General features: G+C 46.7%; 2 protein-coding genes across 2 annotated transcripts in view; one reads left to right on the plus strand and one right to left on the minus strand.

Moving 5' to 3' along the window:
- Positions 1 to 7,227, minus strand: part of LOC130871196 (S-adenosyl-L-methionine-dependent tRNA 4-demethylwyosine synthase TYW1) — a 78,862-nt gene extending 71,635 nt beyond the window's left edge. The window contains exons 1-3 of the mRNA XM_057764515.1: positions 7,106 to 7,227; positions 5,257 to 5,387; positions 2,189 to 2,311 (exon numbers count right to left, since the gene is read on the minus strand). Coding sequence (XP_057620498.1) covers positions 2,189 to 2,311; positions 5,257 to 5,387; positions 7,106 to 7,109 — 258 coding nt within the window. The 5' untranslated portion in view covers positions 7,110 to 7,227. The remainder of the gene's footprint in view (positions 1 to 2,188; positions 2,312 to 5,256; positions 5,388 to 7,105) is intronic.
- A 708-nt stretch (positions 7,228 to 7,935) lies between these two features.
- Sbds (SBDS ribosome maturation factor) lies at positions 7,936 to 15,410 on the plus strand. Its single transcript, XM_057765859.1, has 5 exons — positions 7,936 to 8,228; positions 9,344 to 9,473; positions 12,270 to 12,470; positions 12,713 to 12,877; positions 14,705 to 15,410. Exons 1-5 carry the CDS (start codon positions 8,101 to 8,103, stop codon positions 14,831 to 14,833), a joined length of 753 nt encoding a protein of 250 aa, XP_057621842.1. The 5' UTR covers positions 7,936 to 8,100; the 3' UTR covers positions 14,834 to 15,410.
- The last annotated feature ends 98 nt before the right edge of the window (positions 15,411 to 15,508 follow it).

The raw sequence follows: 15,508 nt of genomic DNA on the forward strand, positions 1-15,508 counted from the left end.
GGAGTTTGACCCCAGGCAGTTTATTTTAGCCATATTTAAGCAGAGCACCATTTTGGAAAATAACTTTCCTGATGAAAACTAACTCAATCCCATGTGTACGACAAAGCTCAAAGACATTGGCACTCTTTTCAAAGGGCCTATGACCTCTTCCATAAAGACGAGATGCACTGACTGAGAAGCAATGGTCAGGATGAGGCCTAGGAAGGAAGAGTCTGGTATAAACATAATCGTCTGAGGGAGTCGGGTGGGGCCTGGCCCACAAACAGCAGGGGTCATGGGGCTATTAACCACAGCTATTCCCAGCCTGCTGGGTAGAAAACAGGTTATACGTTTATTCCTCAAAGAGATAACCCTACAGTGTTTAACATTCCCAGCTCCCTCCCTAGTGCTCATCTGTGAGCACAGGAACCTTGTGTGTGGTAGAATAGAGTATTTGCTTAACTATGCAAAGATGTATTGCCTTTGTTTAACTATGTAAAGATGTGTGGGTATTCTACCTCGCCTGCCTAAGGCACCTGATTGGTCTAATAAAAAGCCGGCCAATAGCTAGACCGTGTCAGCCTTATTCTGGGCACCATTACACAGAAGCCAACAAGATGAACAGAGCCCTGGTCCTGAAGAAGGCTCTGGCTTACTGGATGAATAGAAGAGTCAGTAAAACCAACCAGACGGAGATGAAGAAAACACACTCAGAAGAGTGGGCAGAATCCAGGCTGGGCAAGGTGGGTGCTACACAAGTGCACTACACGTGCACACTTGCACAAGTCGATACAAGGAGGGGGCTGTACAAGTGCACTGCACATGCACACTTGTACAAGTCGATACAAGGAGGGAGCTACCCAAGTGCACTGCACATGCACACTTGCACAAGTCAATACAAGCGCGTACGTGAGAAAATAAGCAGTCGATCCATGTTAAGCACAAAGTCTCTAAAACCCCTGAATTCACTATCTTGCCAGTGATATGACTCACCAGAGAGAGCCCTTAGATGGTTTCAGGATAGAGAGTGGCAGCCAGAAAAACCAACCATGTGACTAGAACTTAATTACCAATGACCAATTAAAAGGAGTCATTATGTGATTAATATGTCAAGATAACGCCTAAGAATTACTCAGCAAAGGTCATTTTCTGGTACAAAGAGAATTTGAGGTCAGCCTGGCATAAAAGAAAACTTGTCTGGAAAAAAAAAATTCAGGTTCTGAATGGAGCCAGCGAGACGGACAGCTCAGTGGGGAAAGGCACTCGCTGCCACAGCTCATATCCTGAGTTTAAGTCCCATCCCCAGCCCACATGGTAGAAGAACTGACTTCTGCAAGATGTCCCTCTGGCGTTCACGTGTGTGTCCACATACACGCTCATGCACACACTAAAATAAATAGTTTTTTAAATGAAATAACAGTATTACTCTGAACAGGCCACTTGAGACTGTCTCAAAACAAAACAGCTCTTCTGCATAGTACCCACAAGAGGGCAGCAGAACCCTCTTCTGCAGCACACAAAATAACAGCCCTTGGTTTTTTGCTTTATTAGGTTTTTTTTTTAATTCTTTCTCACGGCAGCCTTTCTGGGTCTCTTCCTGGAAAGTACTCAACAGCTGTGACCTCATTCCAGGGAGGCCAGTGACAGTGGAGCCAAGAAGAGAAGCTGACAGCTCTGGTCACACATCTCCAGCTGGGGTCTACAACCTTCCAGGGCTTTGGTACATTGATTGCACTGAACAGATATGTGAACTTGCAGAGATGGGACCCATCCTTAACAACATCATGGTGATTCACTTTTCTTGAGTAGGCACCCCAAGGAAGCTATAAATGCAGTCCTCAAAAAAACAAACAAACAAAAAAAAAACCCCACAGACTTCCTTCATTACCAGTGTTCCGCAACTTTCTCCACCTCGTTATGAGGGTCTCACATAGGAGATTACAATGTCATGTCACAATGTCGCAGGGTTGGATGTGCCTGAAGTCCACGTCCTGTCCCCACAGGCACAATCTCCAACCTCCAGAGACAGACGGGCTTCGGGGCCCTTCAAACCCAGGATGCACAACAGAAGGAAGCCACCCACCATATTCCAGGAAGGAAGAGAGGCTAGAAGGACTGGAAGACTGACAAACTCACTGCTGAAGGAGGGTTTCTAGAATCTTCTTTAAACGCTGTGAAACCAAAGAGAGGCGTTGTGCAAAGCCCTCACCTTGGCAGTGCCGGTCTGCGACCCGTAGAAAATCTTCACTCCCGATAAGTGGGCCTGCTTCTGCTGAAGGGAGGGGGAGCCGTCGGGGGCACCTGGGACGCTTTTCTCCTGGGAGCGAACAACCTAGAAGATGAACAGGAGAAGGGGATCCACAAGATTCTCCCTCACTCTGGGAGGTATGAAAATGAGCACAGACTCTTGAGTCTGATTCTCTTCATCTTTCTGGGTGTATCCTTCAACTCATCCCCTTGATCTAACTAGGTCCATACAGGACCCACCTTTTTTATATGATGTCCAATACCTGCAGAAGGAAGCTGTAACCAACCTGATTATGGAGACCTGGTTCCAGGACAGACAGACACACACAGCGGCAGGACCACTTCCCTTAGGGAGATGCACACAATGTCTACCCCTCCTGAGAGGACTCCAGCAACAAATCATTCCACAGAATCCTGCCCTGGGGACCTCAGAGCCACCGTACCACCCGAGAATGGAGGATGACTTCACTAGAGCTGCATGGAAGGAGTCCTCTGCTCAGGTAACCTCACACAATCCCTAGACTCCAGCACCGTCCAAGACCACAAGGCTATGTGCAATCAGACCAATATTACATACAACTGACCAAGAGGAATGTGGTTGGGGAAAGCAACAGAATCTCCTCTGGGTCACTAGCTGCCCCTCTACCTGTGAAGGAAAGCCATCAGTCACCAAGTCCCATCTCCGGAGGTCTCTTGCAAGCAGTCATAGGTTCTGATGAAGACAGCTGTTATACTCAAAGGATGCCACATGTGTGTTATACACACACATATACACCACCAACAATATTCAAGTCATTTTCTTTTAATTTGTCTTTTGTTTTTCTTGGGGGGGGGGTGGATTTTGTTACTTTGAAACACAGTCTACCTGTGTAGCCCACACTGGCCTCAAACTAATCATTCTCCTGCCTCAGCCTGCAATGTGCTGAGATTACAAGTGTGCTCTCTCCAACCTGGCCTCAAGTCCCTCATATAAGATGGCCTCGAATTTACATAGAACCTACACACATCCTCCCAGAGACTTTAAACCATCTGTAGACACTTACATTTGATCCAATGAAAATGGTATACAGTTTTTACACCGTTTGGGTTTTGAGAATGGTATTGTCAACTCTTTTCTCCAAACTAAAACCTCCCTTCTAGCAGGGAGGCTCAAGAGGGGCATGAAACTCACCAAAAACTTAGAAGACTCGAGAAGCCTCACAGCAGGGTGGTGGTATACACACCTCTAATCCCAGCACTCAGGAGGGAGAGGCAGGCAGATCTCTGACTTCGAGACCAGCCTGGTTTACAGAGCGAGTGCCAGCCCCAACTCAGCTGTGTAATCAGCTGTGTAGGCTGTAAGAACTGCTAGGGAGACGACCCCTGCGGAGCTGCCTACGAGAAATGCAGCAGCCTTCAGAGATACCCAGTCATGGCCATGTTGGAACAGGACTTCCAGATGGCACAGTTTCCCAACTGGCACTGGCGCTGTTGGGAGTAACCCCGCAATACACTGACTGGCTCACAAAGACGGCTGGGAAGAACCATTTCTTCAGTCTGACCCCTCTCCTGGGGTGGACAGAAACAGTATCTGAGGAAAAGTCACATGACAGATAGGGAGAGACGTTTGGCTGGTCATTTGACGCGGGTGCTGGGAGTGGAGCTCGGGCCCTCTGCAAGAGCAGCACACGCTCTTAGCTACAAAGCTGTCTCTCCAGCCCACATCCAGCTTTTTATATGGGTTTTGGGGCCTGAACGCAGGTTGTCAGGTTTGCACGGCCAATGCTTTGACCAGCTGAGCCGTCTCCCCGGCCCATTTGCCAAATATTTTCTATTCTTTGGCTTAACCTGAAGACCACCAGGATATGGAGGGCAAACTGCACGTTTTTAAGTTCTAATCTTTTTGTTTATTTGTTTTGTTTGTTTGTTTGTTTGTTTTTGGTTTTTTCAAGACAGGGTTTCTCTGTGGCTTTGGAGCCTGTCCTGGAACTAGCTCTGTAGACCAGGCTGGTCTCGAACTCACAGAGATCCGCCTGCCTCTGCCTCCCGAGTGCTGGGATTAAAGGCGTGCGCCACCATCACCCAGCTTGTTTTTCCAAAACAAGGTTTCTCTGTGGCTTTAGAGCCTGTCCTAGAACTAGTTCTAATAGACCAGGCTGGCCTTGAACTCACAGAGATCCACCTGCCTCTACCTCCTGGGTGCTAGAATTAAAGGCGTGAGCCACCGCCAGCTAGTTCTCTTGATAGGTCAAAATTCCATTATAAAATATTCTCGATTCTTAGTTCATTATAACATAATTTCTAAAATCTTAAGAGAAAAAAAATTAAGGAATCAAAATAAACCATAGACAGTGGGGGAAAGGGATGGGAGGAAAGGACAAGGAGAAATTGCGGTCAGAAAGTAAAATAAATTAATTCAATTTTTAAAAAATCTAGAGAAACAAAAATGTGATTTAATGTAGGAAGGGTAATGCTTGCTGGTAAACTTAGCATTCAGGAGGTGAGGCAGGATGACTACCCAGACGCCAAGGTTACTTGGCTACATAATAACAGGACTCTCTCTCACAAGCTAGATGGGTAAGTGGGCAAAGGCCCTGCAGCCACGCCTGATGACTAGAGATCAATCCTAGAACCTACACGATAGAAGGAACCAACTCCTGCAAGCATGTACTCCTCTTGCAGGACCCCAGATTGGTTCCCAGCACCTGTAACTCCTACTCCAGAAGATCCAACGCCCTCTTCTGGCCTCCACAGGCACTGCACTCATGTGCATATGCCCACACATATGCACCTAATTTAAAAAAAATAAAAAGTTTTGGGGCTGGAGAACTGGCTCAGAGGTTAAGAGCACTGGCTGCTCTTCCAGAGGTACTGAGTTCAATTCCCAGCAACCACATGGTGGCTCACAACCATCTGTAATGAGATCTAGTGCCTTCTTCTGGCTTGCAAGTATACATGCAGGCAGAACACTGTATATGTAATAAATAAAGATTTATTTTTTAAAAAATGTTTTAAAGGGAGAGGTAGAGAGAAAAAAACTTCCCCAATTACCTGTTTCTTGATGACAACCTGGACACAGATCCAAAGGGTGACTCCCAGAGCACAGCCCACGTAGATGTAGAACCTATTTATCCATAGCAGCAGTAAAGGCGAAGAAAAGTCCCACACGTCAACAGGAGGCCCTGCGTTCAAATCAACACATAGCTGTAACAACGCATGCAGCCACAAAGATGCCCACTGATGGTTTAAGAACTAAAAGCAGTTCCAAAACCACAGAGAAACCCTGTCTCGAAAAATCAAAAAAAAAAAAAAAAAAAAAAGAACTAAAAGCAGCCTGGTGGTAGTGGCACGTGACTTTAAGCACAGCACTCGGGAGGCAGAGGCAGGTAAATCTCTAGAGTTTGAGACCACCCTGGCCTACAGAGTGAGTTTCTGGACAGCCAAGAGAAACCCTGTTTCAAAAAATAAAAAAGGAGCCGGGCGATGGTGGCGCATGCCTTTAATCCCAGCACTCGGGAGGCAGAGGCAGAGGCAGGCGGATCTCTGGGAGTTCGAGACCAGCCTGATCTACAGCGCTAGTTCCAGGACAGGCTCCAAAGCCACAGAGAAACCCTATCTCGAAAAACCAAAATAAATAAATAAATAGATAGATAAATAAATAAATAAAAATTAAAAAAAGGAAGGAAAAAATAATTGAAATCAAACTTCATATTCAACAATCTAAGAAATTCCAATGGCCGATTTATTTTTTGTTGAAACAAGCCTTCATTATGGAGACCAGGCCACCATCAAACTTACAATAATCCTCCTGTCTCACTATCCAGATGTCTGCCCTTTTCTGTTTGCTTGTTTGTCTTATGAGACAGGATCTCTCTAGCTCTGGCTATCCTGGAACTCATTTATGAAGACCAGGTTGGCCTCACACTTAAAGAAATCTACCTGCTTCTGCCTCCTAAGTGTTGGGACCAAAAGCCTGTGCCACAGTAAGTGCCCCTGATTTTTTTATATTTATTTTTTTACTTTTAGTTATGTATAGGCCAGTGTATCTGCATATGTTCATGTGCATACATGCCATAAGCCCTGCAGGCCTGGACTTACAGGTACCTGTGGACGCTAAGAACTGAACCCCAGTCTTCTGGGAAAGTGGCAAGTGTTCTTAACCACTGTGACACCTCTCCAGCTCACACCTCAGTTTTTTTGGGGGGGTTATTTGTTTTGTTTTTTTGGTTTTTTTTTTTTTTTTTTTTTTTTTACTTTGAGGCTTGCCTTAAACACTGAAGCTGAAATTTCAAGGGACTTGAAACCTGAAATTTAGGTTTACAGGTGCTATTCAATAGACTCAGAAGTCTCGAAACGTATTTAAGGAGGGAGCCATTTTTTTCTTTGAGGTTAGGCCAGTTTCCTTCAAAACATATCCCTTAGTCCCAGAAAGGCAAAAACTAGTTGGGAGAACGATCAGTCCTCCCTGTTCCCAGTAGTGACAGCCTCCTGCTACTATGTGCATTCAGTAGACTGAGGCAGTAGGAACAATGTAAATTTGGAGACTAGCTTGGGCTACATGCCGAGTTTCAGGCCAGCTTAGGCTACATGACAATTTCCTAATCCCACTGGGTAGTAAATTCCAAGTCACCCTCAACTACAGTCTGAGCGCCAAACCGGTTGCTACACAGATGAGTTCAGACCTAGACTACATGGTGAGTCCCATTCTCCTGGGTTACACGGTAAGTTCTAGCTCAACCTGGGATACAAAACAAGGAAAAATATAATGAAACGACAAAGGGAAAAATAAAATACAATAAAAACAGAAAGTAAAAGATCGAGTGCAACACCTACGCCCCCTGCGCGGGAAGGGAAGCTGTTTCTTCCTACCCGCCCGAGACCCTGGCCAGCCCGGCCTCACCCATCCTCCGCGGAGCCCAAGCCCCGCAGGTCACAGCAAAGTCAGAGTGCGCGGGCCTGCGAGCACACGGATCGGGGTCACAAAACTAAGGCACCATGCCGCCTGCATTGGCCACAGAGGACAGAGGCGGGCCCAGGAGGAAGACGGAGCTAGCGGAAGTTCAAAGGCTGCTCTCTGATTGGCTTAGGTGAGAAGGGGGCGGGACCAGAGAGAAGCCCAGCTCTTAACGGTGGGACAGATGCTGGAGCGTTTCCTGTACTCTCGGATTGGCTCAGAGCAGGAAGGGGCGGGCCTGAGAGGAGCTCCGCCCAGAGAGGTGCAGTAGAGAGCCTGTTTCGGGCTCCACTTGGTTTGGCTAAAATGCGAAAGGGCGGGACGGAGGAAAGTGCTGTCAAGAAATGAAAGACAGCCGGGCGGTGGTGGCGCACGCCTTTAATCCCAGCACTCGGGAGGCAAAGGCAGGCGGATCTCTGTGAGTTCGAGGCCAGCCTGCTCTACAGAGTGAGTTCCGGGACAGGCTCCAGTCTCAAAAAACCAAAAAATAAATAAAGTAAATAAAAAAGAGGAAGGGTATAATTATTGAAGCAGGATGATGGAAGCTCATTACACCTTTTTCTCCTCTTTAAAAAGTTAAAATGAATGCAGCTCCTGAATTCTGCAGAACTGTTCAACTAGAACACCATGTTTCCACCGGGGCCAATAAACATTACTCACCAGCCAATAGGAGTTGCGCGCGCGTAAATACGTCATCAAACCGCGCCTTCCTCTAAGGATGGGGAGCGGTGACATAAGAATCACACCGCGCAGGCGTAGTTGCTTTCTTTTCCTTTCCCTGGCTAGTGCGCCGCCGGACGCAGGCGCAGTAGGGCAGTCGGGTGCGCAGTGACTGCTGCCCAAGCGTAGGTTAGGGAAGAGCCTAGCAGTCTTGGGGTTCGCGTGCCGCGGGGTCGTTACAGCCGAGTGCTTGGAGAACCCGCGGTCTGGGAGCAGCCGCCATGTCGATCTTCACCCCCACCAACCAGATCCGACTGACCAATGTGGCGGTGGTGCGGATGAAGCGGGCAGGGAAGCGCTTCGAAATCGCCTGCTATAAGAACAAGGTCGTCGGCTGGCGGAGTGGCGTGTGAGTGAGTGATCCCGTGCCGAGAGTCCAGCGAACCGGCCACCCCGAGGCTGGCCTCCCTAACTACGGCCCCTGAGAGCCATGGGTACCTGTCAGGCCTGGTTTGCTGGATTCGGACTGGCTTCTGGTTTGGGATTTTGTTGGTATCAAAAACTGACAACTAGAAACTCCGTCATAGCTGGGCCAAGTGGCCTAGACCTGTAATCCCAACGCACAGGAGACGGAGGCAGGAGGATTGCTGCGAGTTCCAGGCCAGTGTGTTTCGTTAAACAAAACAAAGCTGAAGCCAAAGAAGCCCCGAAATTAGGTTTGGGGGTTGGGGGCTTCTTGGATAAATGATTAAGACGGGAATCCGATAGCCCATCTACTGTCACGGAGAAAAGAAACTTACTGTGGTCATTTGCTGGAATACTAATCAGGAAAGTAATGTGTCACACACCCCTCAGAATGCCCACTTTTATCAAAGTGCGTAGTGTCTTCACTACTGCCATCTAGGGACAGATACTCCAGGGTGGAAGCTTCGGCACCACACCCCACCACACCCCGAGTTTCCTTATGTAAAACAATGACGTGTTTGGGTTTCCTCCCCACCCCCCTTCTTGATTAATTGAGAGAATACAGATACTGTCCTGAGTTTGAAATTGTTCCTGACAGCCGGGCGGTGGTGGCGCACGCCTTTAATCCCAGCACTCGGGAGGCAGAGGCAGGCGAATCTCTGTGAGTTTGAGGCCAGCCTGGGCTACAAAGGGAGTTCCAGGACAGGCTCCAAAGCTACAGAGAAACCTTGTCTCGAAAAAACCAAAAAAAAAAAAGAAAGAAAGAAATTGTTCCTGACAGAAGTCACCTGGGAGAGAGGTGGGGGCGCATGTGTGTTCAGTTTCTCGTTTTTTAGTTTTGGTTTTATGAGACAAGGTTTCAAGTAGCACAGAACCCCACTAGATAGCCGAGGCTACCCTTGAACTCCCAATGTCTGCCTCCCTCTCCTACGTGGCCGGGATTACAGATGAGCACGTCACTCTCGGCTTGCAGCACTCGCCATCTCTCTTGTGTTTAACTGAATGCATTCCCAGCTGTGCAGTGGATTCACAGAGGCCTCTCTCTCCCGCCCTTTCAAGGGAAAAAGACCTCGATGAAGTTCTGCAGACCCACTCAGTGTTTGTAAATGTTTCCAAAGGTCAGGTTGCCAAGAAGGAAGACCTTATCAGTGCCTTTGGGACAGATGACCAGACTGAAATCTGCAAGCAGGTAGGTTCTGCCGGTCACAGCGTAACGCATTGCCATGTTCGCAGGCAACATCAGGACCTCTGTTCTTGATCAGCTTTTGTTTGTTGTTTTAGCATTCATGTTGGAAGATTTAGGAGGTTCATACAGTGAGACATCAAACTCAGCTGGATAGCCATGGAACTTCTGATCCTCCTGCATCAGGCCACCTTACTCAGATCCAATATAACACTGGGGGTTGGGGAGGGTAGACATTATATTACTGTGTAGCTCTGGCTGACCTAGAACTCATTATGTAGACCAAACTGACCTCGAACTCACAGTAATCCACCTGGCTTTGCCTCCTGAGTTATAGAATTAAAGATATGTACCGCTGTGCCCCACTGGTCTGGGTTTTTTGTTTGTTTGCTTAACCTGTATCAACAAACGAGTGTGCACATTTGTGTAAGGTGCCTGCGAAGACCAGAAGACAGCACTGGATCCCTTGGACCTGGAGTTACAAGCGTTTGTGAGCCCCTGGTGTGGGTGCTGGGAAATGAACCCCAAAACTCAAAAGGAGCAGCAAGCTCTCCGCTGTGCCTTCTCTCCAGCCCCTCCAGTATCACTTCTAACACAGACTCTCAACTTCTTTATGGTGCTTTAATTCCAAGAAATACCGATTACACTATTAGTAAGAGTCTACTTACTATGCACACACACCTTTATTAAAACAACATAAACAAGCCAGGTGATGGTGGCGCACGCACTCGGGAGGCAGAGGCAGGCGGATCTTTGTGAGTTCGAGGCCAGTCTGTTGTACAAGAGCTAGTTCCAGGACAGGCTCCAAAGCTACAGAGAAACCCTGTCTCAAAAAGCAAAACAAAACAAAACAGAAAAGTGGGGTCTCTCTTAGGGCAAGGCAAGCCTAAAAAAGTGCCGCTGGGCGGTGGTGGCGCACACCTTTAATCCCAGCACTTGGGAGGCAGAGGCGGGCGAATCTCTGAGTTTGAGGCCAGCCTGGTCTACAAGAGCTAATTCCAAGATAGGCAGGGCTGTTACACAGAGAAATCATATAACAAACAGGTGACAGTTCAACATCCGGGTTGGAGAAAATGCTGGGAGGAGACAGCAGTGGACTAGCTTGCCATGGTAGAAAGGGCCTCCTCATAGGCAAGGGGGTTCATGTGCTGCAGCCTCTCAAGTCCATTGTTCAGAGTGGTGAGGGTTACCCCATTCAAGAGGAGGAGTGCAGTCTGGGCCTCTTCAGGCAGGTGAAAGCGCTCGAGATGCAGAGCATGGAAGGAAAAGAACTTTGCATTTCTGGATAGGCGCACCCGAATGCAGGAGCAGTGCCTGGTGCCTTTCAGTCTTCTTGATCTTTCCACAGTGAAAGTTGGCTGTGTTGTTTGAGGGGTCTCTTAGTCTTCAGGCTTCCCCGCAACTGCTGAATGTTCTCAGAGCATCTCTGGCAGGTTTAGACAAGGCTGCTGGGCACTGAAACTTGCAATTTCCATCCTAAGGCCTTGACACTTGACCCCAGCTTCAGCCCTTCCTCAGAGCACGTGACTGCCGGGCTTTCCATCCTAACAAAGCCAACTAGCCGTCCCGGAATCCTCCAAACTCCTAGACAAAGGGAACCACCAGGTCCTGCTTCTGGGTTTTTTTTTTTTCCCCTGGATATTTAAAATCAAACTTTAGAAATTAACTTTTCTAATAAATCACCTCTTTCACCTCACTGTGCTTCCTACCCCCCACCCCAGAGTTACTATGCAGCACTTGCTGGCCTGAAATCTGCTATGCTCACTAGGCTGGCCTCGAACTCAGTTTGTTTTGTGGCGGTTCTGGGAACTGAACCCAGGGCCTTTTTTTTTTGTATGTCATGGCTCTAGAGCAGTGGTTATCATCCTTCCTAACGTATTGCATTCACGCTTAAATACAGTCCCTCACATTGTGGTGACCCCAACCATAAAACTATTTCATTGCCACTCCACAACTGTAATTTTGCTACTGTTAAGAATCATAATGTAGGCCGGGCGGTGGTGGTGCACGCCTTTAATCCCAGCACTCGGGAGGCAGAGGCAGGTGGATCTCTGTGAGTTCGAGACCAGCCTGGTCTACAAGAGCTAGTTCCAGGATAGGCTCCAAAACCACAGAGAAACCCTGTCTCGAAAAACCAAAAAAAAAAAAAAAAAAAAAGAATCATAATGTAAGCCTGGTGGTGGTGGCGGCTCTGGCCCTTAATCCCAGCTCTCGGGGGGCAGGTGGATCTCTGTGAGTTCCAGGCCAGCCTGATCTACAAAGTGAGTTCCAGAATAGCCAGGACTACGAAGAGAAACCCTGTAGTCAAAAAAACCATGATGGGGGGCTGGAGAGATAGCTCAGTGGTTAAGAGCATTGCCTGCTCTTCCAAAGGTCCGGAGTTCAATTCCCAGCAATCACATGGTGGATCACAACCATCTGAAAAGAGGTCTAGCGCCCTCTTCCGGCATACATGTAGACAGAATATTGTATACATAATAAATATAAAAAAAAAAAAAAAAAAAAAAAAAAAAAAAAAAAAACCATGGTGTAACTATCTGATACACAGGATATCTGATATGGGGTCACGACCCACAGATTGAGAACTGCAGCTCTAGATAGATTTTTCTCCTCTTTGTCTTCCTGGCCCAGAAGCAGGATCTTGGAGCTGCTCATAACCCGGTGCTGGGTTTAGGCAGCACTTGGTTCTGCATGAGCAGCTGCAAAGAACAAAACTTCATTTCCTCCCTGCTAACTAATTTTGTGCAGTAGAAAAAGATAACTAAAACTGATGGAGACTTTCTGTATGTTCTGCCGTTTTAGATTCTGACTAAAGGAGAAGTTCAAGTGTCAGATAAAGAACGGCACACACAGCTGGAGCAGATGTTTCGGGATATTGCAACCATTGTGGCAGACAAGTGTGTGAACCCAGAAACAAAAAGACCCTACACGGTTATCCTCATCGAGAGAGCCATGAAGGACATCCACTACTCGGTCAAGCCCAACAAGAGCACAAAGCAGCAGGTAGCGAGCACTCTTTGTCCTCAGAACATCCCCAGCCTTTGACCATGCTTTCTTCCAAAGCAAAGAACTACTTTATTTCCATTTCACAAAATGAGATATCTCACTTCTCTCCATTTTCCTGGGATTGCTTGTGTGGCCATTGGCATAATGCAGCTATATGCAAACTGTTTTGTTGATATCCGACATACGAGTTAGTGCATATATTAAATAACAAGCACCCCCCCCCCATTATGTCTTGAAAGGCTTTGGAAGTGATAAAGCAGTTAAAAGAGAAGATAAAGATTGAGCGTGCCCACATGCGATTGCGCTTCATCCTGCCAGTGAATGAAGGAAAGAAGCTGAAGGAGAAACTGAAGCCGCTGATGAAGGTCGTAGAGAGTGAGGACTACAGCCAGCAGCTGGAGATAGTAAGATGACGGTGGTGGGGAGCCAGCGGTGCATCTTGGGCCCCAAGATTATAGTTAACACATTCTTGGCTTCATTCTATCAGAATAATTTGCTGTCTGATCATTAATACTGTATTTTTTTCTTACTTTTGCATAGCTGTGACCCAAATGCTTGAGAGAACAGAATAAGGTTTATTTCAGCTCAGTCTGAGAGAGTTCGGTCTATGACTGCTTGGCCTCATGTAGTTGGGCAGAACAGGAAGGAGAAGGAATAGGGGAAACAGTGGAAGCTGGAGAGATGGCTCAGCGGTTAAGAGCACTGCCTGCTCTTCCAAAGGTCCTGAGTTCAGTTTCCCAGCTCGCAACCATCTGTAATGAGGGAAAATAAGACCAGGTGTACCCTACAGAGAGAGCCCCTCCCCCCCGAATCTACTTTCTTCATAGAGATCTCACCTCCTCAAGTTTCCAGACTTGGCAGATTAGTACCACCAACTGGGTATAAAGCTTTGAACACATGAGCCTGTTGGGGACATTTCATACTCAAACCATGAGACAATATTAAGAAGTTGTAGACTAGGCTAGCATGTCAGATTGTAAATAGAACACTGCAGTTAAACACAAGATTTTATTTGCTTCTTAGTCAAGTTATTACAATAGATTTGTTTTGGCTGTATTCATTTTCTTTGAAATAATATATTTTTCACTGAGTCTTCTATTATGGGACACTAAAAATAGAAGTGGGCCCACGTGGTACCCATCTGTCACCCTAGCACGCTGGAGATGGGGGCACAATTGTGAGTTCAAGGTCATCCTCAGCCACAACGTGAATTTGAGACTAGCAGGTACCATCTTTCCTTTTAACCAGAACATGGTTTTTTTTGTTTTTGTTTTTTTTTTGTTTTTTTTTTGTTTTTCGAGACAGGGTTTCTCTGTGGCCTTGGAGCCTGTCCTGGAACTAGCTCTGTAGACCAGGCTGGTCTCGAACTCACAGAGATCCGCCTGCCTCTGCCTCCCTAGTGCTGGGATTAAAGGCGTGCGCCACCACCGCCCGGCCAGAACATGTTTTAAGCATTAGCGATGAGAGGATTTGTTCCTGGGTCATGGGTGGTTCCTCTAAAAAGAAACAGTTGTGCCAGCACTGTGAACATCCGCACTTTTCAGAACCCACCATGGCTTCTCAGTATGTTCCAAGGGTCTGCTTCACAGGTGGAGGTGACCGTCACTGACCTATAGGGTCTAATGCAGTGGTTCTCAACCTTCCTAATGCTGTGACCCTTTAATACAGCTCCTCATGTTGTGGTGACCCCCTCCCCCAACCATAACATTATTTTCATTGCTACTTTGCTACTGTTATGCATCATAATGTAAACATCTGTTTTCCAATGGTCTCAGGTGACTTGTATGCATCATAATGGAAAAAATCTGTTTTCCGATGGTCTTAGGTGACTGAAGGGGTCATGACTCACAGGTTGAGATCTGCTGGTCTAATGCTAGATTTCAGCCTGGAGACCATAGTCTTTTACAACCCTGTTAGTTTACAGCTGGGGAATCTGGGTATGTTTTTAAGAGGAGTGAGGTGCTAGGGAATTGAACCCAGGATCTGAATGCTAGGCTAATGCTGGCTCTCACTGTGAGCTGCAGCACCAACAAGGCGAGTGAATGCCTTTCCCAAAGGCCAATAACAAATGTTTAGCATCAAGATTGAACACCAGGCCCAGCCTGCTGCCCTGGTCTCCACTGTGTTAGCAATACCTAGAACACGGTCTGATCTGCCCTGAGCATTAAAACTGAGTTTAATCTGCGCTGTTATCAATCCTCCCTTGGTAAACAGCTACGTGATCATTACAGGTGTGTCTCATCGACCCAGGCTGCTTCAGAGAAATCGATGAGCTAATAAAAAAGGAAACCAAAGGCAAAGGTTCTCTGGAAGTGCTCAGTCTGAAAGACGTGGAGGAAGGAGATGAGAAATTCGAATGACACTCTCCAACTCCTCAGCTGGAACAAGACAGAGGACATTAGTCCCCTGCAGCAGCTTGTTTCTGTGAGCTGCCAAAAGCCCTGCTCAAGCAACATGCCACTTTCCAATCTTGTGTTAAACATTTACCTAGGTACTGGGTGTTTTTGTTAAATTGGGGTTTCCAACAAAAATGACAAACCCAAAATACAGCGTCCAGAACAGCTTGCTGTCTATGCCTTTCTAGTTCCACAGGAAAGATCAGACATTGGTGGATAAGAAGGTAGAGTCAGTATGTGATACATCATCGGAGAGGGGTCTGTATAACAAAAAGGAGTGTTTGCTGGGATGAAGATGTGGTACTTTTGCATAATGAAGTCCAGGTCTGGGGTGTGAGCTGGTTCCCTAAATTTAGATATATAATGACTGGGGAAAATTTGAATTTTTAATTTTCAACAAAAGTGGAACCACACAATTGACTTAGATTATTCTTGGTAAAATATATAGTCATTTAATACTAATTCTTAAAAGTTTATATGTTAGTATAGCTAAAATTATACATAATCAATAAAACTTATTTTTATTAAGCTCTGGCTTGCATTTCTAGACAGCTTCCTTTTTGTTCTGGTTTTGTATCAGGGACTTCCCTCACTAATGAGATGCCTGAAAAAGCATGTTCAGGAAGGGAAGGTTTTACT

Source organism: Chionomys nivalis, chromosome 3, assembly GCF_950005125.1.
Source record: "Chionomys nivalis chromosome 3, mChiNiv1.1, whole genome shotgun sequence".
NCBI lineage: Eukaryota > Metazoa > Chordata > Mammalia > Rodentia > Cricetidae > Chionomys > Chionomys nivalis.